The 16,784-nt window shown below is 68.3% G+C and overlaps 1 protein-coding gene across 1 annotated transcript in view; it reads right to left on the bottom strand.

Moving 5' to 3' along the window:
* The window catches only part of KIF26A (kinesin family member 26A), a 39,304-nt gene that overhangs the window by 14,301 nt on the left and 8,219 nt on the right, over nt 1-16,784 (bottom strand). The window contains exons 3-5 of the mRNA XM_065906759.1: nt 12,919-13,353; nt 6,585-6,751; nt 393-582 (exon numbers count right to left, since the gene is read on the bottom strand). Of these exons, the coding sequence (XP_065762831.1) occupies nt 393-582; nt 6,585-6,751; nt 12,919-13,353 (792 nt within the window). The remainder of the gene's footprint in view (nt 1-392; nt 583-6,584; nt 6,752-12,918; nt 13,354-16,784) is intronic.

Raw genomic sequence — 16,784 nt, 5'->3', positions numbered from 1 at the left:
GCCTTGTCCGGACTCTGGCGAGCCGAGGGGCCCCAGCCGTGCCCCCGCCCTGCCTAAGAGATGAGGTGCGGAGGGGTTCCTGGAGTCAGACCCCAGCCCTGAGTCCCAGGAAGCCGCCGCCCCACCCTACTCTGGGAGTGGCCGTGTTCCTGGGACGCCCCCCACCCATTTCCCATATCGCCCCCCACCCCCAGTCCCCCAGGCTCCCCACTGCCGTCTGGAGCATCCAGGCGGCCCGGGCCTCAATCAGCCCATCTAGACACGGACCCCCCTGCTCCAGCCCCGGAGAAGGCAGCAGGGGCTCTCACTGCCCGCTCTCCCACCCCACACGTGCCAAGACACCCCAGCCTCGTCCCACCCCAGGGTCACCCCCAACTCGGGGTGGGGCCTACCTTTCCAACACTGCTGGGGTTGTCCTTGGCCTTGGAGATGGCCCTGAGCAGGCAAGGGGGTGCGGGGGGTGGCCACAGCTGCAGGACCCCGCTGAAGTCCGTGGGGTAGGTGGAGGCCCGGCGCGGGGCGGGGGGCGGCGGCGGGGAGGGCTTCTTGCGCTTGGAGGCCAGGCTGAGCTTCTGGGCGGCCCTGGTGGGGGACAGGGGGCAGGGCACTCAGCGCTGTCCTGACACCTGCCCCTCCCTGCAAGCAGCTCTCAGCCTGCACTTCACTTCCCGCCAGCCACGCAGAGGCCCCCGGGGCTGCAGGCTGCCACGTCCAGCCCCTGGCGGCTTGGCCGGTCCAAGCCAGGCGAGCGGGCCGGGCAGACGCAGGACCCTGGCCCCTGCCGGCACCCTGCACCGAGCACTTCCTTGTTTCCACCGTCCTCCCCCAGCTCAGCCGCTGGGCTCCATCACTCCCAGGCCGTGTGACCCACACGCGGGGACTGAGCGGCTCCATGCCTCAGTTTCCCCACCTCTACCGTGGGAGACGTGACCCCACCCCCTCAGGGGCCCTCGTGAGCGGCCCTGATGCGCTAAGGCATTCAAGGCGACACCAGGTGACAGAGGAAGCAGACGCTGGGCCTGGGTCCAGAGGGCCCCGGCCGCCATCAGCCACCCCCGCCTCCCCGCCCCACCTCCCAGTGAAAGGGATGGGAGGCCAGGGCTCGAAGAACCCGCCCAGCCCGGCTCCCCGGCCTGCTCCTGCTGCACACACCCTTCTTGTCCCAAAGCCCCGGCCCTGGTCCCCCCCATCCGTCTCCAAAGCCCCGGCCCTCAGCCCCACTGTCCATCCCACCTCCCGGCCCTCAGCGCTCACTGTCCATCCCACAGCCCCGGCCCTCAGCCCCCTCTGTCCATCCCACAGCCCTGGCCCTGGTCCCCCCCATCTGTCTCCAAAGCCCCGGCCCTCAGCCCCTCTGTCCATCCCACAGCCCCGGCCCTGGTCCCCCCCATCCATCTCCAAAGTCCCAGCCCTCAGCCCCCTCTGTCCATCCCACAGCCCGGCCCTCAGCCCCCTCTGTCCATCCCACAGCCCCGCCCTCAGCGCCCACTGTCCATCCCACAGCCCCGGACCTCAGCGCCCACTGTCCATCCCACAGCCCCGGCCCTCAGTCCCCTCTGTCCATCCCACAGCCCGGCCCTCAGCCCCCTCTGTCCATCCCACAGCCCGGCCCTCAGCACCCACTGTCCATCCCTCAGCCCGGCCCTCAGCCCCCTCTGTCCATCCCACAGCCCGGCCCTCAGCGCCCACTGTCCATCCCACAGCCCGGCCCTCAGCCCCCTCTGTCCATCCCACAGCCCGGCCCTCAGCGCCCACTGTCCATCCCACAGACCCGGCCCTCAGCGCCCACTGTCCATCCCACAGCCCGGCCCTCAGCGCCCACTGTCCATCCCACAGCCCGGCCCTCAGCGCCCACTGTCCATCCCACAGCCCGGCCCTCAGCCCCCTCTGTCCATCCCACAGCCCCGGCCCTGGTCCCCCCCGTCTGTCTCCAAAGCCCCGGCCCTCAGTCCCTCTGTCCATCCCACAGCCCCGGCCCTGGTCCCCCCGGTCCACCTCCAAAGCTCCAGACAGGAGGCCCCACACCGCGGGCAGCGCGGCCCCTCAGCCTGCCTCCCACTCAGCAGAGCTGCTGGCGTTTTGCTTAACTCCTCTCATCTTTAATAGGAGTTGTCTTTTAAGAGACCCCAGGGATGGCTTTCCTCCTAGTGCAGTGTCATCCAGGAAAATAAAAGTAATCTACGTTGTGTGGCGGCTCCTTAATAGCGCAGTGGGGCAGCCGGTGCAGGCGGGGCGGGGAGGGCCTGGGGCGTGTGAGCGGGCCGGCACCCTCGCCAGGGAGGGCCGCGGCTTCTCCGGCCACGAGCGGACGTAGCCCATTTCCACCCGGGCCCTGAAGCCTCCTGGACAGAGGAGTCCGGCGTCCCCCTCCCGCCGCCCCCACCCCACACACGCATCACACCCGGGGCAGGGGGGAGGCTGAGAGTGTCCGCAGGTGCAGGGCGAGAAGCCGGGGCGGGACTCAGAAGGCAGGACGCAGCCGCACAGAGCCGCAGCACGACCGTCCGGGGAGGCAGCTGGACTGGGCAGGGTGGGAGCAGGGGGCCCGTCCAGCTCAGCTCTCGGGGCTCCTCCCGCCCCGCCCACTCCCCAGCCCAGCCTGCTGCCCTGGACTCCGGCCATCCCGGGTGAGGCCACAGCTCCCCATCCACCACCCCTATGGGAAGACGCGACCGCCCAACTCAGAGGCCTGCAGTGCAGCGGGCAGTCCTGCCCCAGGCCCTGCCCGGGGACAACCAGGGCAGGTGGGCTGGCCCCGAGCCTGCCTGGGCAGGGGAGCGAGACACAGATGTGCGCCCGTGGGGTCGGCTCACCCCCAGAGGTCACCGGGGCCCCGCAGCCCGGACGTCAGGGAAGGGCATCACAAGGACTGCCCAGAACCGGACTGCCCAGAACCAGCCTGCCCAGGGGGCTCTGGCCGGACCCTCAGGGTGACCAGATAGATCGACAGACAGCCACGGCCAAGGTAAGTCCCCCACCCTGCTCCTCCCAGAACCAGCCGGGCCCCCCCTCAAGGCCGGGGGGATATCCAGAACCCGCACCCCGAGGCTCCAGGGCTCGTGGAGACCAGGAGGACGGGGGAGGCGCCGGGGGAGGCCGGACGCCATCCGGCTGTGGAGCCCACGAGCAGAGGGCAGGGCGCGGCCTGCCGGGACACCTGCCCGCTCCATGACCCCCTCGGGAGCCCAGGTTCCGGCACGGGCCTCACTCAGCCCCGCCCCGACAGCTCCAGGGCTCCGACAGCGCCCCAGGAGGTGCCCTTCCCCACCGGACATGCCCAGGTCTCGCCACTGGACAGACACTGGGCCCTCGGCCATCTGCGGCCCCGCCAGCCCCGGGAGGCTGGGACGTCCCTGGCCAGCGTCTCTGCCCCGTGGTCCGACCGAACTCGGGTGCCCCCTCCTCCCTGCCTGCGCTGGGTCAGCCCCCTGGGGCAGGGAGCCAGGAGGCCGCGCCCCAGCCTGCCGGCACTCCAGGTCTCTGCTCCTACAGGCTCAGCTCAGCAGGGGTGACTCAGAGCACCCCGGGACAGCATGCTCCCCTTTGATGAAATCCAGGCCCCTTCACACCCGGGACAAGCCCATCAGCCACTGGGGACTGCGTCTCAACTCCCAGGGCCTGGGGTGGGTAGGGGGCGCATCTCTGCAGGGCCCAGCTTGCTGGGGGCGCAGACCTGGTTTCTGGGCAGTGGGGATGGGCGAGGAGACCCCACACCCAGGACTCTGAACACCCACTGCGCTGCTGGGAAGCAGTGGGCAGGGGGAGCTCAAGGTGGGACCCACGGGGGCCGTGGGGGTACCTCCCCGTGGTCCGGCTGTGAAGGGCCGACGTCCTGCACACACAGCTCTCGTCGTCCTCAGAGGACACCTCCCCCAGGAAGCCTGCCCTGATGCCCCCACTCTCGGCTTCCTCCCGCTACCATGGGAACCCCTCTCTGTCCTGAGCGTACAGGGCTGAGCCCCACCCCGAGGGGACTCTGCAGGGCAGGCGTTGGCCCAGGTCGAGGACCCAGGGGACGCGGAGGATGGGGCCGTGAGGGCGGGAGTGAGAGAACGGGTGAGGGAGCGAGTGAGGGAGGGAGGGACCCAGCCCCTCTAGGCATCGCCCTGAGCCCCCAGCCCTCTCACCGAATCCCAGAGCCCTTTTTCCGAGGCTCGCAGGCCCTGCTCGCTGATTCACATAAACAGAAAGGAAAATATTTGCCTTTTTACAAAGAAAAACTGCCTCTTCCAAACAAGAAGGTAATTTCACAGGCAGCTGGCCTTGACGGTGAGGCCTTTACTCACCCCAAGGAGACACAGGGCGCGTCTGGATGTGAGCGGGGTCAGTTACCAGCTTCTGACCTGGGCCGCCAGGAGGCTGGAGACCGGGCCACGCCCCGCACACCTGGCCTGCTTCCACCCCCAGGAGGGGCCCATCAGGGTCCAACGGTGCAGGGCGGCTGGGGGGGCCGGACCGCCGAGGCCGAGACCCAGGGTCCCAGCAGCCCTGACCCGTGTCGTGCCTGCCTGCATTCTCAGGTCACCTGGGGCCTTCACCCCGAGGCCCCCAGGCTCCTCGCCACAGAGCCCCGCTGGCCGGGGGCCCCTGGGCAGCACCCATCCCACCCTGGGCCCCTGCCGGGTACCACCCTGACGTCCCGTGGCCTGGCCGTCCGGGCAGACACAGAAGAGGAGGTGCCCTGAGGCTGCAGTAGAGTGGGTCGGGGGTGTCTGGGAGTGCCGCCCGGAGGGAGCCCACCACCGCCCCTGCCGAGGGGACTCGCAGCAAGCTGGCCCCAAAATCACCCTCCACCATGGCTCACCCATGGCAGGTAAGGGGCTCAAAGGTGGTCGGGAAGACCCAGAAAACCCCGAGGCTAGTGTGCCGGCCCCCAGGGGGTACTCAGCGACTCCTGACCCCTGAGCCCACCCTATTCTGCCTCCACTGGGCAGACACCAGCCTCCTACGCAACCCTCAAAGCCTGCCTCTGTGCCCTCAGCGCGTGGGCGACACTGCTTGGCCCCTTCAAAGGCTGCACGCTGCCACCTTGCCCCCGACCAACCGGAAACCAGGGGGCAGGGTACAGGCTGGGGGTCGGCTTTGCCCCCTGGGGGCCGGCTTTGCCCCCTGGGGGCCCACGACTGGTCAGAGAGCGTGCCCTCAGCTTGTTCCTGAGGCTCCCCCCAGGGGTCCAGGAGCTCCTCACCTCAGGGGGACTCAGGACAAGCGCCTCCCCAACACAGAACAAAGAAGGGCAGGAAGCTGAGACCACCCCCTCGGGACGGTGAAGCATCGCAGCCCCAAGGAGCAGAGGGTCTTGGACCCAAATCAGGCGCAAGCCCGGGGCAGTGTTCCCAGCTTCAACACCCACCCCCGGACTGGGCGCACGACCCTCAGGAAGCCGCTGAGAGCGGGGGTGTCCAAGAGGCTGGCAGTAAGGACAGCCGGCAATGCCCCCAGCCCCAGCCCCTGAGCTTGTTTCTATGGTAACTTCCCAAGGTCAGTAGAGGCAGCCTCGATCCCTGGAGACAAAAGGAGCTCCCCGCGGGCCCTGGGTCGCTAAGGAGCCAGGGCAGCCCCGGACCCCCAGGGTGGGTCTTCCTCCCCAGGGGCCCTCAGCCTAGCAATCCTCCAGCAAGCGTGGCCTTGCAGGACGTGGCCACTGCCCCAAAGGCCGAGGCAGACACCGCCGGGCCCGGGACCACCCCCCAGGAATCCAGATCGGCCCTCTGTCCCCTCCACGGGCTCCTGGGCCGGCTAGGCAGGCCCTACCCACCCCACGGCAGGAGGACCAGCCCAGTGCCTGGAACCCACCTGGGGCTGTGGGCCGGCATGCGTGCCCACCAGCCCAGCGCCCCCGCCGCCCCGGCCACCCGCCTCCCCCCACCCCACTTCCCAGAGCCCCGGGCCGCGCTGATAAGACGCAGGCTCCTGTGACACAACGATGAGCTTATCACGCCCGCAGGAGCTGACGGGACAGTGACCTGGGGGGCCGGCCATCACGACTCATGGCCACCATCATACCTGGGACCCCCCCGGCAAGGGGGGCTGGGCATGTGAGGGCACCACCAGCGAGGCGATGTGCCGGGGGCCCCCGGGAAACAGGAGCCCCCAGGACGCCCGCCGCAGCTCACGCCAACCTCGCCGGTGGCCCAGGGACACTCCCTCGGGCCCATTCCGCCCTGCGCCCCCAGCTGCAGGGCCAGCTGCCCTGAGGCCTGCCTGCCCCTGCCTCCCGTCCACGCCACCCGCCCCCTCCCGCCGGAACCGGCCCAGGACCGCCTGGGGACGTCCACCAGCTGCGGCTGAGGTCCTCCCACCGTCAGCGCGCGACGCCTCCCAGGAAGCGCCATTGGATAAACGAGGAAACCGAGGCATAGAGGGCCCAGAGACCAGACATGACCCGCCCAAGAACGCCCAGCTGGGAGAGGCCTCCGGACGTACGGTCGCCACGGTGACCCAGGAGGCCCCGAAAACCCCCCTCTGCTCGGCTGGACAGCAGGCAGGCCACAGCCCTCCCCGGAGAGGCCCGCAGGCCGCCAGGCCCCGAGCCTGAGGGCCCCGTCAGGCCACCCCCGGGCCAGGCCCCCAGGAGGACGTACCTGAGGAAGAAGGAGGCTGCAGCTGACGGGCCCGTGGAGCCCCCCGGGGGAGCGCCCGAGGCAGGGCTGACCAGGCCCCACGTCTTCGACGCGCCATCGGAGCCCACGGGAGGGGGCCCGTCCCGGACCGTGTCCGCCACAGCCACGGCGGCCACTGCTGCTTCAGCCTGGAGGAAAGGAGAAGCTGGCGTGAGGCTCGGGCACCCCGCCCCTCGCCGGGGGGCCAGGGGGCAGAACCCCGCCCCCCGGAGACCAGCATGCTCCCTGGACTCCATCCACACAGGACCACCACTCGGGGCCCCGTGGAGGAGAGGTGGGCACAGATGCCCCCGCCCGGAGGCCTGACTTTCCCCCCCACTTCAAGCTCCAGAATCGCAGGGACCAACGTGGTCAGGCAGATGGACAGGGACCCTCCGTCACCCCGGGGTCGGCCGGCTGGGGGCACCCAGAGGCACGCTTGGAGAAGAAACCATGATAAATATTTGTCAGGAACACTAATTGCCCTGTGTATGATAATGTATGATCTTCCCATCATCTGAAATACTACTCTGGCATTTCCAACTAATTAGCTAAAATAAATTCCAGAAAGGGAGACAGCCTCATAACACAGCACAAATGTAATTAACCGCTCCCCAGGATGGCCCTGGCCAAGTGGAGACCCAGCCGCCATATATTACATTTACACACACGTGTCGGGCGCTGGAGCCCCCTGCGGGACCTGGCCTCGGAGGGTAGGTGGACAGGGCCCTCTGGCAGGGGAGGAAGCGGCCTGCCTCAGCCCGGCCACTCCAGCCCCAGCCCCACCCCAAGGGCCCAGCCTCTAGGGCCCCCCAGGCACCACGGCCTGGCCCCGGGGCTCCTGGCGACACTTGGCCCCGAGCGCGGTCACAACCGTCGTCCGAGGCGCCCTCTCTGCTCAACCTGGCAGAGGACAGGGGTCTGGTGACCCTGCGGGTGAGGAGCCCAGGTAGCAGCCACACTTGAGGGCCAGCGCCCTCGGGGTCTCCCAAGGGACACGGCCACAGGCCAAGCTGAGACTTCAGCAGGATAAGCCCCCGCGGGTCTCGGGAGGAACGTCCCAGCAGGAAGTGCAGCCGCCTCCCCGCTGGACACCCCTCGGCATGGTGGAGGGCCTCAGCACCACCCCCAGCCCACGGTCAGCACCAGCTCCCCACACCTCCCCTGGGACACAGCAAAACCACGTCTGCAGAGGAAGTTCACAGTGAGCCCCAGAGTTTGGGCTGGATGGAAGCCCAGCACCCCCCCTCACCCCCGCAGCACCAGCAGCCCCCCAAGGCTGCGAGGACAAGTCCCAACCGGGCACGGCCCAGGCGCCCACCGGGCCTTGTGCTGGCCCGCCACGCCCTGCCTCCTGCCTGCGTCCACCTACAGGGCAGGGACTCCTATGCATCCCTCAGAACCCAACACAGCCAGCCCTCTCGAGGCCACTCCCTGGGCCTGCCCTGGCCTCCCGCAGCCCTCAGACCTCCCCCCACTTCTCCCGGTCTACCCAGGGCTGCCCGCTCACAGAAACCCGGCCATGCTCAGCTACTCAGCACCGCACTCCCCAGCCCCCCAGCTTGTGCCCGCACCCAGGGCATGCCAGGAATGCGGAGGCCCACAGGGAGCCTGCGCCTGCCTGGCCCCTCCACATCCCTGGTACCCTGCCCGGCGCACAGTAGCTGATCGATACACCTGCCCTCCAGGAGCGCACAGCCAGGAGGAGAGCCCCGCGCCCCAGGGGGAGGGGGCTGCAGGCACAGAGGGTTACCCACTCCTGGGGAACGTTCCCGAGGGGGGTCAGCCAGGTCCAGACCTGGGCCACTGGGTACTGTTTCTCCTCCTCCAGGCGGTGCTGGGGGCTCAGGGCAAACGAGCGACATGGGGCAACCGAGGCGCCAGCGGCCTGGGCACAGCCTGGCTCCCCTGCAGCCTCCCAGGGCTCCATGCAGCGCGTCCTGGCCTCAAACATCAGTCCCCTTCTGTCACCTAACAGACGTGCTCCCCGTGACGGGTCTAAACTCCTCGATCGAGCAGAGTGGTGGAGAAGCGGACTAATGTTAGAAGCTGCGGCATCCCCAGGGCCTGGGCCGAGTCTGGTTGGGAGCCCCTTGCGAGCAGCACAGAGTGGGGCTCCCGAGGCTCTCCCCCCACAGCGCCCTGCTACCCGCGGCTCCAAGCAGCCCGAGGTGTGCGCCCCATCCAGCAGCCCAGGCCCGCCCGGCCACGCTGCCCCGCACGACCACCTGGACGGCGGCCACGGCCCCCGAGGGCCCCTCCACTCACCCCCGTGGGGCCCGAGCCAGCCCACCTCCCACGCCTGCATCTCTGCCTCCAGCCGGAACGGCCGGCCCCACGGGCAACGGTGCAGGCCACGCAGCGTGCCTGCGGCCGGCTGGGCCCCACACTGACCTGTCGGGGGTCCCGCACGCGCCGCGGCTCCGCCGGCCGGTGAGCTGCCGACACCCGGCTCCGGCCACCGGGAGGCCGCTGCCAGTTCCTGCCGGAAGCAGAGCCCGGACGCGCCAAAAGAAGCCGGGGGGAGGGGGGTGGCAGGGAGGGTGGAGGGGAAGACCACACACACACGGGGACAGGAGACAGGGGGCCGGGGTGGGCGGGCGGGCGGCCGAACAGAAAGCGTGATGGATGCGCCAGGGCAGCAACAAAAGGAAAGCGTGAAGAGAGGAGAGCGTGAGGGGGGCCCGCCGTCTCGGGAGGCCCCCCGTCTCTGCGGGGTGCCTGCCACCAGGCGCGGGGTTCCACGGAGCACCGCTTGGGAGACACCCACACCTCAGGAGCCCTCTGGGGCTGAACGCCACATCGGCCAGACCGTGGCCCAGGAAAGGCAGTGCTCCCCAGCCCCCGCGGGGGCTATTTCGTGCCAAGAGGTGGGGAGGGCAGAGGAAGGGGTGGCCACGGGGCACAGAGCTGCAGCTGGCCCTGCAGGGCACGGGGCCCCCCTCGGAGCCCTGCCTGGTCACCCCGGGGCCCCAGGCTCGGGCTGCCCTCCCCCGGGTCACAGGAGCAGGCTCACGGGGAAGTGCGGCGGCGGCTGCTCCAAGCTCTGCTCCTCGGGTAGGTAAACTGGGGCTCAGAGGAGCCCCCGTGACAGTCGGCCAGGCCAGAGGGACAAAGCTCCCCCCACCCCACACCGTTCCCACCACGTCCCCAAGGACAGGTGGGCGCCCACCAGGGACCCAGCCAGGGAAGTGGGGGCGGCAAGCCGGCTGGCACAGGGGCAGCAGGACCGAGGTCCCCAAGCCAGGGCCAGCCTACCTCCACGGACAGAAGGAAATCCTCGCCCACCAAAACAACCTCGCCTCCCACTCAGAGCCGCGCCTCCTCCAGGAAGCCCTCCATCCTCCCTGTAGCGCCTGCACTGCCTCAGCCCCCGCGGGCTGACTGCGAAGCCTCTGCTCCAAGTCCTCTTCCCCGGGACCCTGGGTGGGGCCTGGCCCTTGTCGACAAGAGGTGTCCGAGGTGGCCGCACCTTTCACCCGCTTACTCTGCCCCAGCCTCAGCGGCCCCAGGCTATGCTACCTCTAGCCGACTTGTGGGGTCAGGAGGCCAAAGCCACAATCTCCAGGCATCTGGCTGCAAACGGACCGCAGGTGCCCTGTGAAACACCTGATGGGACCCTGTGCTCCTCGGGGAGACCCCCCGGTTCACAGCCGTGTCCCCGTGCGGGCGGCCGGGGCAGAGCACTTGGGGGGCGCCCACGGGCACCTCCAACCCCCAGGGCGGCCCCCGCCGCCGCCGGGAACCATCACAGGACACTTTCCAGGAGGAGGATGACCCGGACAGGGCTGAGCTCTGCGCTGCAGACGGGGCGTGGGCTGCAGTCTCGATCACAGCGTGGCTGCCCGACATGGGGCCCTCTAGATGGCCATGTGGACAGACAGACCCCTGGCAGTCCACGGGGCAGGCACCCAGAACACGCCAGCCCCTCACTGCCCACCTGGCCGGCCAGACCCACACCCGCCTGGAGACCGTCACGCCCGGGGTGGGCGGTGGGGGGTTGCAGCTGATGGGCCGTGGCCAGGATTCATAGCACGTCCCTCCAGAAGTATTTAATTCTACAGCCTAACACGCGGTGTTTTAACACTCCAGGGCCATCTCTAATGATCAATGCCCGGGTTCAGGGGAAATTACCTCATCTCAGTCCTAAAGTTCTATTTATGGTTCTAATAATCTCTCTATTGATCGCCAGGACTGTTGTCTAATTATAAATCCATTCCCACCCACCCTGAACGCAATCAATGCACATATAAAACCAAGAGCGAGCCTTAAACGCTCACGTTTTATGATGTGCAGGCTGCTGGGAGGGCTGCCCAGCGAGAGCCCAGTGACCCCCCCACCCCCAAGGAACAGGGAGGCGGGCAGCCCACCAACGGGGCTGCGCCAACCCGCCCCCTCCCACCGCCAGCTCACCCCCACCTCTGCCTCCTGGGGGTCGCTCTCTACCTGCAAAGCTGCACTCAGCTCCCTCCCCAGGTAAGGAGCTCCCTGGCTGTCCTCACACACCTCTGGCGGAGCCCACCGTCTCTGACACTTACCCCCACGCCCACCCAGCCCAACACCACCTCCGCCAAGAAGCCGCCCAGCTCTCTGGAGCTCTCGCGGCACACTCCTCCCGGGCAACCCAGCTCTCGGCCAGGAGGCACCACGGGACTGCACGGCAGAGGCTGCCTCCCTCTCCCTGGCCTCGCCCTGGGACTCAGCCAACGAAGGAGTCAGAGGTGGCGAGGCCACACCCAGGGTGCACCGTCACACCGACAGAAGGCTACTTCAGAAAGTTCAGAAGGCAGAAGCTCTTCCTGGAAGCCCCCCAGCTCCCAAGGGCCAGGGAGGGCCCCAGGCCAGCGCAGCCTCAGACAGACTGGCTGCAGCAGCGAGTGCCCAGGGGTCCGCTCCCAGCTCGGACAGGATCTCATCAAAGGCCACAGTGAAGGCGGCATCATCCAGCCAGCACAGCTCAGCACCTTCAGAGGGGCCAGCAAGCCCAGAGTGGGGGCCGGCCGGGGTCTGCCCTGCAGCAGGGGCTGTGTGGGACTTGGTCCCAAGAGCTGGGGTCCCTTTCCAGAGCCTCCACCCCCACAGCCCCTCAGGGGACACAGGCACCCCAGGAGGTGTCTGCCTGACGCTGTTTCAGAGACACCCACTGGCGAGACGGTGCAGCCTGCTCTGGGGTGACTGGGAGGTTTCCACGGCCACTTCCGATCTCATCTCCTGTCCCCGGGACTCCACGGTGGGGGCGGGGGGAGCGCAGAGACACAGCCACAAACACCCGCGTGGGCCCTGGCCAGACCACCCTCAGCCCTGTCTGCTGATAAGGCCTCCAGGCCTCCGCACAGACCCTGCCCTCCACTGGGAGGGCTCCTCTGACTTCGTCCGCTTTACGAGGGTCGGCTGGGCCCTGGGTCCCAGCCCCCAGCTGAGCAGCTGGTGCAGCTGAGGCACCCCACCCCAATCATGCAGCGGGGGCCCTCTGGGGAAAGACCCTCCCGGCCCTCAGCTGGCCCCGTGTACCACCAAACCCAAACCAACCCCCCAGTATCCTAGGAAACCCCCGTTCTACAACCCATCCTCTCCTGCACCCCCGGCCTGGTACCCCTCCTCCTAGATGGGAAACTGGGGGTCACGCAGGACACTGGGGAGAAACGCCCAGCAGCACGGGGATGAGGACCCAGCGCCACCCTCCAGAGCTGGGGTCTCCTCAGACCCTGTGGGCCGCCCCCGCCCCGAGCGCATGCGGTCCCCCTGGTCCCCAGAGCTGGTTCCACGAGGCCATTCCACGGCTGTGAGTTAACAATCGGGCGGCCCAGGAGGGGAGCCCTGGTGGGCGGGGGGCAGGGGAGCGTCCCAGAGTCAGAGGACACCGGGGAGAAAGAGGGGGCAGGCCCCGGGTCGGCCCCCGTGACACTCCCGGCTCTGGCACCTGTCCACGGGGGCCACCTGTGCTCCAAGCAGCAGAGGCCTGGACGGGGCGGGACCAGAGGAGACGCTGGACGGTGGCCCGGCCTCCTCCCAGCAGCCCGCGGGCCCGTCCGCCAACCCCAGGGCCACAGGTGGTCTCAGAGTGACCAGACCACCCCAACCGTGCGCTGCGCGGGGCAGGAGCGAGGCTCCAGGGGACGGGAGAGGGCCCTGCCCCCCGATGCACCTGACGTGGGCCGCGGGAAGGTCTGGGGCCTCCCCCAACACGCACAGGCTCCCTGCCCTCGCGGAAATCGCACCGGGGGGCCGCCACCCGCACCTGGGCACTCAGCCCGGTGGAGTCCAGCCCCGCCCGGTGTCCCGGGGGCCCCCAGCCCACCGCACGCAGGGCGCTCACCAGGCACGTGGGCGGCAGGAAGCTGTTGACCCTGGAGACGCTCCACATGCCCTCCAGGCACTGCTGGGCCTGGATGGTGACCGTGCTTAGGGCCCCGCCCAGGCCGGCGGGCGCCACGGACACCTGGACACTGGGCCCCGACGGCCAGGCCGGCCCCTTCCTTCTGTCGGGCCCCGTGCGGCCCGACTGCCTCCCCGCGGGGCCCGCCGGCGCCGGTCCATCCCTCAGGCTGGGGGTGGTGCTGGGGCCGGGGGGCGCGAGGCTGGGGCCTGCGTGGGGGCCGTCGGTGTCCTCGCGGCTGGCAGGCGCCTGCAGCAGCTGCAGGGCCTCCCGCGTGAGCTGGGTCAGGTGCGTGGCGCAGACATCGCAGCGGCGCTCGGCCTCCGGGCGACACGCGGGCAGCTTGTCCAGAAGCAGAGCCGAGAGGCAGGGGTCCTGGGGAAACAAGAGGCGGAGGCGGTCAGGGTCCCAGTGCCAGGACTCACCGCCCAGTTCTCACGTCCACGGCAGCCGCCACACCATCCACAGCCAACTGATAAGCCCCGAAGAGTGCTGTCCGTAGAAACCCACCAGAAAGTGATCATTGGGGTTTGAGAGGCCCTCGGTGCCCGTGATAGCGGCCCACCTCCTCCCCGGCCATGACCGTCCCGCGCTCAGACAAAGAGGCATCCACCGGATCCCGGACGATGCAGCCTCCAACAGCAAAGGCTGCGTGCCTAGGCAGCAGCCAGGGGCCTGCAGAAGCGGGGCGGCCACAGCGGGCTGGGGGCAGCCGGTGCCAGGGCCCCAGCTGGAAGCAAATCTATTCCAAAGGCGTGGACGTGGCACTTGGGGGTTGGGGGCCTCTCCCTGACTTTGCGCCTTCTCCAGCCCTGGTCTGCAGGACCAAGTGGGCAATTCCAGGTCCCCAGGAGGACGGAGGCTGGGCGCGGCTGGCAGGAGGCTGACGAGACGGCCACCACGCTTCATCACAGGTCTGGACTCGGCCCCTGCAGCCTGCCCCCTGCCCTGGGCTGAAGCGGACACCTGGGTCTCCCTTTAACTGCAAGCCGGGTGTCAGGAGCCTAAGAACAGGAGCCAGGGGAGCCCAGCAGAGGCCCTCACCTAGCCTGGAGGGTCAGGGAGGGCTTCCTGGAGGAGGTGACATCTCTGGAAGAAAGAAGATGAAGAGGACAGAGCCAGTTCTCAGAAAGAGCCTCACTGGAGGGAAGCTGTTAAGAGTCCCGCTCCCGGGGCCCAGGCCCAGCGCCCGAAGAGCCCACCAGGCTCTGCCTCAGCCCCTCCCCGGGGGCAGTCCCCCAGGGCTCAGGGCCTGCACCAGGGCCAGTCCCTCAGCATTCATGCCCTTCCCCAGGGACGAGCCCCAACACGTGCGGGGTCCGGGACACTCCCTCCGTGACCACCCAGGACGTTCCCACCACCAGCTGAGAAGGCCAGGGTCTCCACTCTGGCAGCTGGCGGGCCCAGCCCTCCCTGTCACCCTCAGCCTGCAGAACGGGGGCCTCCCCCTCCCTGATCTCAGCTCCCCCCAAAGGTTCTGGCTCCAGCCCAGCTGCCTGGTTGGCCACAAAAGGGACTGTGACCTCCTCAAACCCTCAGATGCAAAGGCCGACGGCAGCATGCAAACGGGGGTGCCTCAGGCACCCCAGCCGGGACCCCCCCGAGCCTGACCTGCGGCCGGCCAGACCAGTGTCCACAGACCCCTGGGAGGGCTTCATGGGGGTGACGGCTGAGGTCGGGTGGCCTCGCCACGAGGGAACACTCTCGCCAGCATGAGCTGGCGATCGCCCTCTACGTCCCCAGGACAGGCAGACTCAGAAATGTTTCTGGCTCGGTCCACGTCACTGTGACAGAGTGAGGACTGAAATAAATCGAGTCAGGTGACTTTTTTAGTTTCCCAATTTCTAAAGCTTTATGCTCACACTCTACTGCCAGTTGCTCGGTATGCAACAGCATCGGGTCTAAGAAAAACAATCCAACGCTGAAAACCAGTGTGAATTGAAAAACAACGTTGTCAGGAAAACTGCGCTGACAGACTTCCTCAGCGCAGGGGGGCCACAAGCCCTCAGTCGGTAAAAAAACGCCGGATCCACGAAGCAGGATCAAACAAAGCTCGATGAAACGAGGTCAGCCCGTGCCACCCACGCTCCCTGCAGGCCGGGCCAGAGCTGGCCCCTCACACGCTCCCCGGGGACCAGGTCGCAGGAGGGCTGACCCGGCCAGGCCGGCCTCGCCAGCTGCCTGATCCACGGGCTGCTCCGGAAGGCCTGGCTTTGCTCCGGCCGGGGCTGGCGGGCCCCAGAGCCTCTGAAGTGCCCGGTGGGCCTGGTCCCAATTAGCGGACACTCCCACTCCCCGGCGCCCCCATGGGGCCCCGGGGAGGCCCGGAAATGCTTCGGGGACCCCACTCAGGATGCCCACGGGCCGCAGATGGAAGCCAGACGCCCCATCCCCAAGTCACACGGGGCTCAGACAGGCCCCGGCTGTCACTGTCCCCCCCCATCCCCCTGCCCATTTTTTCCAGACCCGACTCTGATGACTCTGGTTTTTCCACTCAGCGGGAGGCGGCTAATGGTGGGCTGGCGAGGGGAAGGGAGGGCCGCCTGCTACAGCCATTAACCCAACTTGAAAGACAGCCCCGCCCCGCCTGCCCCAGGCCCAGCCGCCCTTTGTTCTAGGGCCTCTGCCTGCCACGGGGAACCCATGCCCCCAGGGAGCCCACCCTGGCGCCCCCTCCACGTGGGGTGGCTCAGCAAGCCAACTGCAGGGGCTTCCACGCTCATGGAACCCCCCAGACCACAGATGGTCTCCCCGGAGTTCCCAGCAGGGCCAGCCCCAACTTATCCAGGCCCCATTCAGTGCCCAAAGCCCCTCTTCTGGCACCGGCAGCCAAGCCCACCCCCCAGGAGACCCTCACCACCATCACTGGAGAGGGCCCACTGAAGCCCCAGGACTCAGGGGGGCTCCCAGCGTGGGGCAGGCCCACCTCTGCAAGCCCTGTAACACACGCGACCCCAGCAAGGAGGAGAGGCCCGTCTGGGGTGACCACACAGGAAGCAGGGAGCCCTGAGCCCTTCACTGAGGCCGCGCAGCGTGGGCTGGGCCAGCACGGGGGCCAGAGGGCGGCTCGGGCGGAAGCCGGGCTGCTGAGCATCCCGGGACAGTCACTGCCCTCCACTCACTCGGAACCACAGCCCACCCCTGAGACCATGCCTGGGGACCAGCAAGCCCCGGGCGGGGCCCAGCACCCTGGCCTGGGGCTCCGGGACTCCCGAGGGGGCTTCTCCTGGGGGCGGGCACTGGCCACTCCCAAGACAGGCCTCCTGGACACGGGAAGGTGAGGTGCTGACCCTGGGCGGCCCCCAGGGAGACAAAAGCCCTCCCCTATGCTCAGCCACCCCCAGGTCCCAGCAGAGCCCAGCACAGCAGGGAGGTGGGGGCAGGCGGGAGGGGCGGCCCACCCTCCCCGGGATCTGGTCTCCTCCCCCAGCCCTGGGGCAGCTGCGGGCAGCACCCGGGGCCCAGGCCCCTGAGGGGTCACAACCCCAAGTTGCAGAATTTTAACCACCCCGCCCCGAAAGGCCCAGCCAAGGCACCCACCCCTCCCCTCGGGAGCCCCGTCCCTTCAGAAAGACAGTAATTACCCCGCCACAAAATATTACTGTTAATTTCCTCCTTATGGTCTAATTAAACAGATATTCTACTTGCATGTGGAAAATGTTTTTCTTCATTGGATTCAATTTAGCATGGTGTACCACCCACCCCTGCACACTGCCTGGCTCTCAGGGAGTTCTCCCCACTTAAAAATGATGCCTCTCCATTCTTCATCTTGCTTCTGGGGTCTCCAAGCTGCTTTAAGTAATCCT

The sequence above is a fragment of the Muntiacus reevesi genome, chromosome 15 (genome assembly GCF_963930625.1).
Source record: "Muntiacus reevesi chromosome 15, mMunRee1.1, whole genome shotgun sequence".
Classification (NCBI taxonomy): domain Eukaryota; kingdom Metazoa; phylum Chordata; class Mammalia; order Artiodactyla; family Cervidae; genus Muntiacus; species Muntiacus reevesi.
Note: the sequence above shows the minus strand (reverse complement) of the source record. Positions and strands in the feature narration are given on the sequence as shown.